General features: G+C 40.0%; 1 protein-coding gene across 1 annotated transcript; it reads left to right on the top strand.

The window, feature by feature from the left end:
- The first annotated feature begins 6,041 nt into the window (after positions 1-6,041).
- Positions 6,042-13,272, top strand: LOC133952131 (ubiquitin-conjugating enzyme E2 L3-like). Its single transcript, XM_062386435.1, has 2 exons — positions 6,042-6,055; positions 12,822-13,272. The coding sequence occupies exons 1-2, from the start codon at positions 6,042-6,044 to the stop codon at positions 13,270-13,272; spliced, it is 465 nt and encodes a 154-aa protein (XP_062242419.1).
- The last annotated feature ends 1,238 nt before the right edge of the window (positions 13,273-14,510 follow it).

The raw sequence follows: 14,510 nt of genomic DNA, 5'->3' as shown, positions 1-14,510 counted from the left end.
GGGATGTGCACAAAGTTGACCAAACGCAGGGGGCGGTGGTTTGCTGTCCATAACCCCAAAGCAACCCCCCATCGGAGTCACTCCCCCAAGTTGGCTGGAACCTTGCAGCCACCTCCCCATTCCTAAAAAGTGAGATCTCATAGTCCTTCCAGTATCCTCCACTTTCCACTTTCTGCAGAACTGAGAGTTTTGGGGAGGGCCTTGTGAAATACAAAACAGGTCCCCATGCAGTTTCAGCACGGATTGAGCAACAACAGGAAGCTCGTGGTCGGAGGAAAACAGAAAACTTCTCCAAATAGTATTTAATTGTCTCAGAGGAAAACAACATGCCCAAACAAACTGCGCTGTGGACCATTTTACAGAGTGAATGTGCCCAGATTACAGGTCTGTGGGGGCCCTGAATAACTTTATGTAGACCCCTTGTGGTCCTTTCTTCAGTATGTGTAGGTATAAGAATAACTTATGTCAGCAAACATTTTTGTCATAGCTATACCAATTTATATATGCTGTTCTCTATCTCAGCTGTAAAGATAGAACTACCATACTGTGGTTGTATGCCTCCACCAACCAGTGCTGATTGAGCCTGCATACATGTTTTTGCAGACCTGATGTGGCCACGTGACCTTTGACCACTGAAATCTAATCAGTTCATCTTTGAGTCCAAGTGACAACAGGTCAACATTTGAATAATGTCACTAAAGGCAGAATTGACGGGTAAAGTTCAAGAGGCCCTAAAATGTTATATTAGGTCATGTGACCTTGACCTTTGACCGCCTTGATTTTATCAGATAATCTGTGAGTCTTATAATTGAACGTCCGTGCCCAATTGGAAAGGATTCTTTTAAGGTTTTTTTAAGATAACACATTCACAAAAAGAGTTTTGTGAGGTCAAAGTGATCTTGACCTTTGACCCAGGACCACTAAATTGTAATCAGTTTACATGTGAGTCCAAGTGAATGTTTGTACCAAATTAGCATCAATTCCCTTCTGGCGTTCTTGAGATATTCTGTTCAAAAGGTAAACAAATTTTTTGTAAGGTCTATATAATCTAATCAGTCCAATCGAAATTATGAAATTTTAAGAAATTCCCCAAAAATTTTCTTGAGATATCGTGTTAACAATAGACAGACGGACCGCCCTAAAACATAATGCCTCAGACCACGAGCTGTCGCAGGTGTGAAAAAAAATAAGTCTGGTAGTGAATTAGCACCTGAAGATCAGTGAGTGTGACAATATTGTGTGTGTGTGGTAGTGCTTGTGCATGTGCATTTCATACCCTATGAATCAAAAAGGATGGTGCTTCTTGACTTCCAGACATAAGGCCAAAATATCCACGATAGGAATGCTGCCATTTTGTACACTCTGCACAGGAGATGGACTCACGATGGGGAGGTTCTGTCAATACACATGCTCGACCAATCCTGAGTCTGTCTCAGCTGTCAGTCATGACGTTTCGACTGATTTTCATGGCATCAAATAACAAACAAACACACTTGGACATACATCAGTGTGATTAAAGATACATAAGAAGCCAGAAACCATCCATTTTACTTCTACTCTGACTCTTTAATTCGGTCCATGTCCAATTAACTGAAATGGAAGAGGCAAGGTTTATGAACTTTGGCTTCCCTTTTGGAAAGCTGTCATGTCATCAATCTTTATTTACAGTCTATGAGTTCAACCAGTAACTTGACGGAGGTGAGTGGAACACACAACAGAGGGAATCTTCCACATGACATTGTGTATCAAGAGGGAGGAGGCCAGTCATCCTGTGAGGAGAGAGGAAACGTGGGGTGAATTCCTCACTGGATATTAAAATATTCTCTCAGACATGCCACACTGCCTCTGCTCAGTCCTGTCTGAGGACAGGAATCAGAGAGGAGATGATTGGTTACTTCCACAGTAAAGACAGAGTATGGTCTGAGCTTCCCAGTTTGCAAATTTAAAGTACAAGACATTTGCATAAAAATATGAAATGCGATATGTCATGGTCTGCTGGGTTGCCTGTTAACCAGGACCGGAGGTGACATGGTGACAGTTTTTAGGATGTGTTATCTCTGAGTCTTCTTTTATCTTCTTTAATCTTTTGTCTCCTTCAGCCTTTGATCACTGCTGCTGAAAAAAATCTATCAAACACGGGAATGAATGGCAGAGAAATGCCAACAATGTACTGTACTTCAGTCAGACAGTGTGCAGACCTATTTTCATCCATCTTAAATGTGTCAGCTTTACCTACCTTGTTAGACTTCTAGTTCAGTCTGAGACTCTGTGCCTGCAGTCAAAATCACTCCTCAGGTCAGTGGATTATATTTTGCACAAATCAAGGGTTTGGGAGCAAGACTGCATTCAATATCCAAAATTATTTGTTATGTCCTGAAGTCAATTTTTCTTTAGAACATATGTGTGTTCCATATGTATTTAGCTTGTTATGTTTAGCCTGTACAGCAAAAATAATCCAGAAATACCGCACTGTGGTTTTCTGCCACTGCCGACCACGGCAGTTTCCATCTGCATTAAAGGGCACATATTTTACACCCTTCTGGGATTTCATTTGAGGTATTGGTGCCCCTAAGACAATATATCAGTGGTTTAAAGTCGAAAAAAACTGCTGCAATGTGTATTTCCATCTCTCCTCTGCCTCTCTCGGGAGCTTCAGACAGAACAGGCTGTTTTGACCCCTCATGAGCCCCTCCTCTGATTGGCTGACTGCACTTTGAGTGACACGCGACCAGACCTATCAACGGTCTCATTCTGGCGCATTCAAGCTGGGAAACACAGCTGAAAGATATGTTGTTATGTCTGGATACAGCTTTAGAAGACCAGCCACATGTTTACAGTGGGTTACAACAGGTTGTTTTCTGAGGTGCTCTGGAGATATTACCTTCACAAGGTAAACCACAAACCTTGAGATAAAATGACGTCACACAACCGGGCCTTCTGCCTAAATTTGGGAATGTGTTGTACCTTAAGATTTAAGGATCCGCTGAAGACCATCTCTCCCCTTATTATTCCATAGGCAGTTCAAGGATAGTTCAGACAAGGAGAAACACACTGAACACATCTGGATATTAACATATAATTTTTGGTTTGTAACTGTGCTATGGATATCTATTAGCTATGGGAATATACTACATTATCTATACAAGATGCTTTCAGTCAACAGATTAACACTAGCATGGCTAGCATATTTAGTGACAGTATTGCTGTAGCAAGTAGTATGTATTGTTGGTTTAATATAACCATGGTGGGCATGTGACAGCTGTGTTTACAATGTTTGTGTGCTTTAAAAAATCATAATCAGAAGAGGAACAATTTTCGGTCCACCAAGGTGTCATGGCTGTCATTTGTGAAACCATTTTACATGGTTTCTAAGCACAGTGACAACACACTTTAATACTTGAATAAATTTTGCTTGTTTTCTTTTAGCCAGGTAACAAAGCAATTTTAGCTTTGACATGAGAAGAGACATTTCTTTTCTCCCTCTTAAAATATCTTTAGTTAAACACATTGCTCAATGAGCTAGTTAGGTCATTAGGACATTAAAAAATGAATTAAATATTTTTACTCCAGTTTATTAAATAATACAGATTAAATTGGATAAAACATGGGCAAAGAAATGGATATGTGTATTTATATACACAGACATACACATATAAACATTGAGTGCAACGGGAAACCTTCAAACTAGATTCACATTCACATTGCTGTTGACCTAATCGGGTGCTGATATCGATATTGATGCACTTGATATTGCATTTGCAATCAGCTCACAGAATTATTTCAGCAACCAAAATGTTGTTATGTTGTCAAATATTACCTGACCCCGGCGTTTCAAAGTCTCAGTAATGTCAATTGTAGCTGTTTGATTAAACATGACCAAAACAATGCATCACATACATTTATAAATGGATTAAACCAGATTTTCACACAAAGCTGCAAGACAGGGAAAAAAAAGTTAAAAAACTAGTTGATAATAAAAAACCTTTAAAGTTTTGTGTTAAGCTTATGTCAACATTTAAAAAATTACAAAAACAAACTGACATACCAGGAACATTCTTGGATTTTGCAACCATACTGGCAGAGGGTATGGGTAATTATTATTTGGTTAAATGCTGAACAATAAGTACTTTGTTATTAAAACTCTTCATTGGTTTCAACATACCCATTGTATCAGAATGTGTGTGTGTGTGTGTGTGTGTGTGTGTGTGTGTGTGTGTGTGTGTTCACAGCAGCAGACAGGGGAGGGCAGCAGACATCACGGCTGAGAGCGGAGTGTTTGCTCCATGTCTCTCATTCCCATTACAGGGAAGGGCTCATTAAATCTGGCTCCCCATCTCTGGCTGATGAATTCTTTATTAAAACAATATGTTCACCCTGTGCTCCTACAAGGATATCATATAAAAGTTCAATTAACTGGGGCTTGATGATCTCAATGAGATGATCTTTTACAGCTAAAAGCTCCCTCTACACTGGAGCCTTTCCAGAGTGATAGCACATACGGCAAAACAGTGGAGGAGCATCCACCAGTGAATAACAAAGGGAAGTCAGTCGCTTGCATGGGGATTTGGATGTTCAAAGGAGCAGCTTACGCCTCTGGGCCATGTAGGGCCCTCTTGAGTCGGAGAATGAAATCTGTTGTTTAACAAGCCTTTATTGGAATCCACACTTCTACCAAAATGTTGAAGATCAGGGACAAACAGAAGCCCACAGCACTGGTACATGAGCCAGCAATGAGCACAATCCCAGAGAATTTTTGTCAGTGAGGCCATATCACACTGTATGATTCCCATATTGGTATAAGAACATCCATGTGTGTCAGTGTGTGTGTGTGTTGTGTGTGAGTGTGTTTCTGTGTGTGTGTGTGTCCGTGTGTGTGTGTGTGTTTCCACAGTGCCTGGGCAGGGATATGCAGAGCTTCAGGTGGTGGATATAGCAGAGAGCTGGCTGCCTTTGGTCTCTTCAGTTCTATTGGCTGTGTAGTTTCCATGGGTTTATTGCCTTGGTTTGATCCAACAGTCCCATGGGTGCACAGGCACCCGGACACTTTGAGCTGTATTGTGCTTTGCACTTAACAACTTAAGATTTAAAGCTAGAGTCCTCTTCAGACACTCTCTGTGAGATATCATTTATGACATTTGGCTTGGTTATTTGTGTTCATATTGTGGCCACTTAAATAATTATTGTTTGCAGCAACTTTATTCACTTTATTCAGTTTACACTTAACTCCTGCAGTGTCCGTTCTCAATCTGTTTGTGTGCTCGGCCTAGATAACTTTGTGTTAATTTTAATTGGTTTATCTGCAATGGCGATTTTATAGTCAATATTTTTCATAAAATAAAACTGAATTTGCTTTATTATTGTTCACTGGGTAGTTTATATATAAGTTTGATTGACTTAACTGTTTAGGTTTCTTTTTTTTACATTGCATGTCGGCTAATTCAGTTCAATATACAGTAAAGCATTGCAGCAACCAAACGAATATTGAACTTTTACCTTGAAGACTTGTGATTCTATGAATGTTCTTGCAATGAGGATATTGTGTGTGTGTTAAGAAGACAATAACAATAACAAGTTAAAATGTGTTGAAAATTCATTCATTTAAATTGAGCTGGAATAGGTTTTTGCGAAAAAAGACAGGGACATGTGCTAATGCTCTGTGCTAATACATTACATTTCTCTTTCTTTTTGCTAGCTTTGAATAAAGAAGTTTAAACTCACCATAAGTCAGAGATGGGGATATATACCTGAGCTGTATTCATTGAAGAAAAATGTCCTACATTGTTTTTTCTACACAAACAAAGAAATTATTAAGATTATCATTGCAATTCTTGTTTATTGTTGCAACTGCTTGTTCCTCATTGGTGGGTTTGTCTGAGCTGATGACATAAGCATCCATTAAAGCCTGCAGTGAAGTGTAGTAAACAGTATATGCTCCAGAGATCTATATCTATCAGTGCACTGAAAATACATGTTTAAACTATTACATATTTAAGACCCAGGCTCAGCTACTGTCAATGTTTTTATGTGAACGATAGGGTCACATGACCAGTCACATGTGAAAAGTGCTTTTTGTACTAACAAGTCCAAGGAGAATTACCCTCACCTGAACACTCCAGAGATTTCTATGTTGTTGTGAATGTGTCTGAGCGCAAAATCTCCAGCTGTGTTGTTCATGTGTGAAAGGCAAACGCAATTGTCCGGACATCTTACTGAGCTCATGTTGGAATGACTATAAGGGAGGCAAATCCTATATTACAGCTTGCGGCCACCAGGGGGCAATCAAGATAGATTGTATTCACTTTTGGGGAGAAGTCATGTCATTTAAAACATATCAACCAAAAGCTTCAGTCACCAGCCTGTTAGCTTAGCAGGAAGACTGGGAACCAGTGGAAACAACTAATGCCTCCCAGCACCTCTAATTGTAACATGTGGTATAAATAATATGTTGTATTTTTTCATCCATACAAAAAATGAAGACAATTTTTTTTTGTCTTTTTGGGGTTTTCTTTCTTGACTGTCGCCATTACCTCTGAGGAACGTCATCCGATTTAAAGGTTCAGAGTATGACATTTAGTGACATCTAGTGGTGAAGTTTCATGTCGCGGCTGAATACCCCACTCCTGATGTCCATATATAGTATTTAAATATAAAGGGCTCATTCTAATGTATAGGAAACAATAGTTCGTACAATTTAGATGAACCACACTAGTGATTCATCACTTGTGTGTTTTAGAGGTGCTGCCCAACATATATGAAAAAGTCAATAATAACCTCCTTTCCAAACCACTATTCCAAAACTTCCATGAAAAATTTCAAGGCAATATCCGAAGGAGAAGCTGTAAGTTAGTGAGGAAAAGAAGCATAGGTTTTTCTAAAACACATTTTACTTACAATAATAAGCTTCCTGTCCAGTACAAACTCACAACTGCTAAGAAAATATGTCATTATTATACGGAGGGGAGAGTTGATATTATTGAAAAAATAAATAAACTGGACTGAAAAGTGGAGATAATTTGATGCATGAAGAATGTACAAGTAGATTAAGTTGACTATAAAAATAACAATTGAATGAAAAACAGAATAAATTTGCCAAGAGCCAGAGTAAATGATATTCGGACGAAAGTATGTAGTGTTTCTTGGCATGATACATTTGACTTTTGTTTAATTGTTAAGTGGAGAGAATTTTTTTTTTGTGATGACCACAATCGGGGTATTGAGGGAATAAAACAGCTGTTCTGTTTCTTCCATATTTACATGGCTTTAAATGCTGCTGCTGCAATGAATTGTGGGAAGGCATTCTCTCCTTTCTGTTCAGAAAGGAGGGTCAGGTGTTTTTCTATGCTGAAGGAGATAAGGTAGGAATCCTTGAGGCTCCTTTCATTTAGAGAGATCACACAGCTCTCAACGAGGTTTATGTCGTGATACTTCAAAGTCATTTTACTTGAACACAGATGATTTGAGCGCAGCACGAGTCTTTAGTGCACTTAATGTGCAGATGTTTTTTTTCTCGGGCTGGTGCACGTTAGCATTCTGATCCATCTCCATTCACATGCATACACATATCACATCTTAATTACAGTTTTGGGTAGAAGACAGTAGTAAATAGCTAACTGCTTTAGCATTGGCTTTTTTAGTTTTGTTTTGAGAGAGCTTCAGTGTTTTAAAATCTGAGAGTGAAAGTGGCATCATGTGACTTTATTCAGACAATCTGACATCAGGATTTTGACTGTGTTTCTTTTTATACTTTTTAATAAAATATATTCCAACTGTATTAATCATTTGTTTGTTTACATCCATCGCTGCAATCCTCCCACTAAATTCTAGCCCATAGTAGTCCCTAACAACATGTCTGTTTTCAACTCCACTTAATGTAATGTACACAATGAGTCTTATATATAAAACTACTGTGATCCTACATGAAACCAAGGTGGGCTTGGTTTTATTATGAGTCTACAAGCTCTGTAATAAATGACCATCTCTCAGCAGATGTACAAAGGATCTTTTCTGTGACCAGACATTTGTATGATGATGAAGTTGTTGATTAATTTTGTTCTCTGTGGGTTTTTGTGTAAGTATTATATTCTGTGCTCCAGTCTCTCATTGTTTGTGCGCTCGCCGGCTTTGAATCATCCCTTGAGGCATGAATAAAATATTCGGAATTGACTCGCATTGAAAGCACGTTTCGTCTGACCCCATTGTTGGAGCGTGGAACCCCTCCACACCCCCACCCCACATCTCCTTGTGGTTAACCTCAGATTGACTTTAAACACACTACCAGCAAACCTCCATCTGTCGCTCAGTCTCACCTGCATTCAGCTGAAAAACAAACCAACCCCCCCGACTTTCGTCTCCTCGTGTGCCAGACTGTGGCTCCTCAGCCACCACAGGGCTCCTGGTGGAGGTGCTGAGGGAGCACAGAGAACATTGTTTGAACTGCAGCAAAACGCAGCTCCCTTTAGCTCCCGGATCAAAGACGGAGGATTACCAACAGCCTGCTGTAATGAGACCACGAAGACTTGAAATAGCTGGGATGGCTCGGTACGCTCACCCCCAACCACAACATCGTTACAAGAGACTGCAGTGGAACACCCTGAGAAGCACAACAGTAATCTAGTAATGTGGGTTTATCTGGGTGTAAACTCCTCTGCTCAGCTTTGAGATCCTGCTAGAAAACCAAAGTAAAGATTTAATCGTTTTATCTGTGGCTTTATGATGAAATAACACGCACTCCTCAAATCTAACTGCTGTGCATGGGAATAACGTTTGTCCATGACACCGTTTTTTTCTCTAAAAACGGTTTCACTGCTTGTTGACCTGTCGTCGTCATTTATTTTAGAAATTTTAGAGATTCAAAGATTAATATGTTTGGTTGTAAAGAAGCGGACGGTAAATGATGGCACAGAGATGATATCCAACGAAGGCCCTTGACCCAAATCAGACCTATATGTCTGGTAACCTGCAGTCAGCCAACACCAGAACATCAGATTATTAGTAGATTTGATTGTATTTTAATCTTTAGGTCCCTTTTATGTCTGTTTGTCTCTACACACACACACACACACACACACACACACACGTAGATCATAGTTTCCAAATCTTTTCTGTCTGTCTTCCTGGAATCATTTGTTCTTCCTTGTCTTCCTTATTTCCCCCACTAATTAGTCTGTTACCACGTCCAAATAAAGAGCACTATGTTGTACAGATAACAAAGCCCTAATGCAAGTTTGTGATTTGGGGCCTTATAGATGAAATATATTTTTGGCTTTTGTGTGTGACTTCCTCTCAATGTAAAGCTACATTATAACTCTTTACAGTGTGTCTGAGAATATAGTTTTTGGGGATCAGTGCAGCCAAAACAATGCAGTAATTCAGGGGTAAAAAGAAAGTGAAAAAGGAGTGACTTTCTGTTATTATTGGGGCATCCTACTGTAAATTTGAATGATTATTTAAATTTTCTTGGTAAAGGCTTGCCTAGACACTTTTTCTAAATTTTTTTAAATACCAAGGACAGGCTGTAAAAAAACAAAATCATGCCACTGAAAGAGCGAAAAACATATAAGGGAGATTGGTTTTATGCACAAAAGACAACGTTTAAATCTACAAATCTATGAAACAAGTCAAAGTGTCGTCATAAAGAGATTTAATAATGCGACCTCCCATAATCATCATTTCATCTTCTAAAAGATGTTCATGGCCAAAGTAATGGGTTAATTAACTCATGTTTATTCATGCCGCGTTTTGTAATCTGAATTTGTAAGCAGAAACAATGCAGCATTAATTACAGTCTCAGACTCACATTAAACAAATATGGAAATTCACTGTGTATCTGACATCGTGTTTTGTCTCATAACAAGCACTTAGTGTAACTGATAATCTCACAATGATGAAAGCAGATGTGTGTATCATGGGGACTGATTTACATTGTCTACATTTTATATTCTTTTATATTCTTTCTTGCTCCCAGTGCACCCGTGTTGTTATTACCGTCTCAGGGTCTAACATGTTAATTTAATTTCCACATTTAGAGCAAATTAATTCATTTGCATGTTTCGTTTGTGCTGCTGTGCGAGTGCGAGCCGACCGCTCTGCAGCATTGTTGTATGAACGCTGTAATTACGGCTGCTTTTTGACATCCCACCGGTTGCCGGCTCGCTGTATCGCAGAGATGAGAGGAGAAAGTGACACGTCGCCTCTCATGTCCTCCTCGGGGAACACTTATCAAAACAATACGCGAGCCATCATTCAAACACAGCCCTGCACACTTTGCCACTTTGAAGTCTCCCCGTCCTCTTGTTTTTTTAAATCCCCCTCGCCTATTCTCTCAATGTAATCCCACTGTAACTGCGGGGATTATTCACAATTCAGACCATTTGTTCCTTCAAATACAGCACTTCATCAACAAATAACAATATGTTGAGCAAAACTATTCAATTGGAGGCTAACTCTAAATGGGCTCAAGTGCTGGCACTGACATGCATCTCTGCCTCTTCGCTGCCAATCCCTGTAAAAAGTTAATGTAAGCAGGATTCACAGAGAGCTGCTGGTGATGAAATTATGGTGTAACTGATACCAATGTGCCATAGTAGAGGAGTGCATGGCCGCCTGCGTCTTTGAAGGAGGCTCTTCCCATCCCACGATGCTCTGCTGGAGAGGGCTCCTGTATGGTTGTACAGTACAAAAGGACAGATGGAGGGCAATACTGCACAAAAAGCAAGCAATCGTTTTGCCGCAATATAGAAAACGCCTGCAAGTTCAGGAATTCATTGTAAATTCACTGTTGCACACAGGGCTGAAATCTGTGGACTGTAAATATATACAGTAGCTGAAGTGGGGATTAATATCAAACAGAATATTTCATTTGTAGGCCAAGATCACGGAGGTTTCACTTTAAAAAAATGCAAATATCAATATTTTAGGTCTATAAATTTGCAACAAATAATAAATGTGATGTGACATTTCAACATTGAGTAAAAAATAAATAAAACACATTAATAGTTGACTTAAAATTTGATTGAGTCGATAATGTTATAAGGAATGTTACGTTTTTAGGTGAGAGCTGTAAGAGGAAAAGCTGTTGTTGATGTGTTCAATAAATGATTTTGATGAGTGATTTGTTAGAGGGGATTTAATATCAAATTCTGGCAGGGGGGGGGGGGGGGGGGGGGGTTTGCACAAATCACCAGAACTTTGTCCTGATCTCCGCAGGCCAGGACGATCACAAATTGATGCGCAACTAAAGAGGCGCATCACGCATGATAAAAAACTGCAATGCCTGCAAAAATAGCGAGACGATTATTGTAAACAATGGGGGAGTCTGAGCTCTGAGGGGGAGGCCGTAAAAGCCACAACTGCAACGCCAAAAACACGATTTTTTTGAGAGGGGCGAGCCAGTGTTGCCTATTACTATAGCAACAGGAAGACCTGGCTGCTTCAATCAGCTTTTGGTTTGTTGGGGAGGCCGTGGATAGGCAGAGGAGCTCGAGCCAGCAGAGCCATCCTGGTTTTACTAATGAGGGCAGAGGGACGAGCTGGGTGTCAGCCAGCCTGGCCGACCTCCACACGTCCTACCTGTCACCCTGCCTGTCACGCCACATGAGTAGCCCCGGGGGGGGGGTAGGCTACAAGAAACACAAACAGAGCGACAGCCTGGTGATAGAGAATAAACACATCTGATCTGACTGCAGGAAAACTGTAATCGTTACCTGCTGTGGTATAAAACAGCCTCATTACCACAATACAGGAGGATTTCAAACACTGTGTTCGCTGATGGTTTATCACACACACACACACACACACACACACACACGTTTCAGTTTGTTATTGCTGCCATCAGAGAAAAGTTGTCCTATTAAACCTGACAACTTCACCGATTCTTTATACGTTTTGTGCTGTGACTCTAGTTAAAATAATGGATCATAAACCCCACAATCAAATTAAGATCCTGTTATGAGAAGCCTCTTAAATGATGATGATGTTGCTGTGACAGTGATGACAGTTTCAAAGGTGTCACAGGTGGAACAAAAGAAATTATTTTAATGAATTCTTTATTTATTTTTATGTATTTAGGGCCCGAGCACTGACAGGCACTGACAGACAGTTAGGCCCCATCGAAATTGTAAGGATTATTATTATTATTATTATTTTTCAGGCAAATTAATAGGCTCTTTGAGGGCTTTAACATGCTCAAATTCTTACCAAAACATGTCTCTTCTTACATCAGATCAACTTCAAATTGAGATGAGTGTCATCACAACAAGATGGAGATACAAACCAACTCAAAGATCGATTTTTCGTCACACGGTGTGACCGTGGCGTCAACATTTTATTTCATTTTATTTTATGTCATTAAAACACGATGTTCTATACCTGACATACATGGACCATGAATCCTTTGATGCTGAGCCGTAAACAACAACTCCACTCCTGCAGAGACAGTGTCAATTGTCATAGATCAAAGGAATCTTTATGTCTTGCAAAGGTGACGTCTCTCTATTCTCTCTCTCTCAGAATTGGGACGTTTCCTCAAAAAACATTGAGGTACGGCGAAGGTTCATCCATCGCCGTCATTGACCGTAGACAATAAGTATTTTGATGAGGAAGATTATACGTATTGCCTAAGGTCAATACCTGTGTATGAAAGGAGAAAAGTCCGATCCTGGTCAGAACTAGGAAGGGAGAGTGTAATAGTTCAAAGGGATTTCTGTCTCAAAGGAGGAAGTTCTATGTTCATGTACTATAATAGGTGATTTTACAGAGTACAGACGAAACCCAGAAGCAGAAGAAGACGACAACGACGACGAGATCGGTGGCATAATGACCAGGAGACTAGCAAAGGAGCTCGGTGACATCAGGAAATCTGGACTGAAGCATTTCCGCAACATTGAGGTCGACGAATCAAATATCTTAACCTGGCAAGGGCTAATTGTTCCTGATTGTCCTCCATATGACAAAGGAGCATTTCTCATTGAGATCATCTTCCCTACTGAGTACCCCTTCAAGCCACCCAATGTCACTTTCAAGACAAAGATCTACCATCCCAATATTGACGAGAAGGGTCATGTCTGCCTGCCTATTGTCAGTGAGATGAACTGGAGTCCAGCATTAAAAACCATCCAAGTGATCAATGATATCATGGCTCTGTTGAGCGACCCCCAGCTCGAGCACCCGCTGAGGACAGACCTGGCAGAGGAATACACCAAAGACCGGGGTCAATTCATGAAGAATGCCGAGGAGTTCACGAGGATACACAGTGAAAAGCAACCCATGGACTAACGTCAACACACTGACACAAACAGCTGTTGGCCTCCTTTCTGTTTCCTTCTGTGTAAACCTTCCTCGGAATATATACTTAATGAGCAGTAACTGATTTATTTTAGCAAATACCCCCCCCCCCCCCCCCCCCCACACACACACACACATAAATCCTTGTATCAAGCTCTTACTGTAGCTAATACAATTCACTATAGTTTACAAATAAACCTGTGGTGTGGCCTCTGTTAATAGTTCCCACATAATTACAAACAAAAAATATTTAAAGAAAGTATTATCACAAAAATGTATTTTAGAAGAGTGAAAAAGTAAACAATTTTATATATATATATATATATATATATATATATATATATGGTTTGATTATGTTTGGAATAAGAAAATAATATAGTGCGGTTATTAAAGTTTTAAGATTATAACTACTATATAATTAAGTGAATTCTTACATACTTATAATTCATTTCAGACTCTAAAATACTCAAAAGGCCTTAATCTACATGTATTATGTGATGTATTATAGAATTACACCTGCAAACATTCAATTAACAATTGAATTCTGAAATATTAACAGAATCCTCTCCAGGTCTAGTTGTAGTAAGCTGGTGAACCTTCAGTATTCGCTACATCAAGACTTTGATTAAAGGAATAATGTCAGTATAAAATGATTTGCCAACATTAGAGTTAGAGCTCACTAAGTCCACAGAGGGTTCACGCAGCAGCAATAGACAGAGGCGGTGGAGAACATAAACAAAGTGTAGTGCAGAGTGAGTTTAGGATCCAGCACCGCATCACCGCTGCTTGTACCAGACTCTCCTCCGGTCCCAGGTCGGTGCTAATGTGAGCTGATCGGCAATCAGTGTGAGACTGACGGCAGGCCAATAGAAACAGAAAACTTCCCCGGGATAAACCAATGGTGGGGCCACATTGTTACAGCGCTCAGCGAATCCCCAGCGGATCTGATGCAACAGGGCTGCAACTAAAGTTACACCTTCGAACTGCAACAGCATGTCCTTCCGCCGAGGCGCACAGACAACTAGTGCCGGCTGTGCCGTCTGCTGAGCGCTTCCCCTGTGTGAAAGTGTGTTTAGAGTTTTAATCGAGTCTTTTTCCTGCTGTTTTATTACTTTGACTGTGGATGGGATGAGATACACTGAAAACCTATAGACATTAAAGACTGCTGTGTCCTGGGAGAGACTTTTTCCAACAGGGTAATAACGTTATTTAAAAAACAGCAACACTCA

The sequence above is a fragment of the Platichthys flesus genome, chromosome 4 (assembly GCF_949316205.1).
Source record: "Platichthys flesus chromosome 4, fPlaFle2.1, whole genome shotgun sequence".
Lineage (NCBI taxonomy): Eukaryota > Metazoa > Chordata > Actinopteri > Pleuronectiformes > Pleuronectidae > Platichthys > Platichthys flesus.
This window is presented reverse-complemented; position numbering and strand designations above follow the sequence as displayed.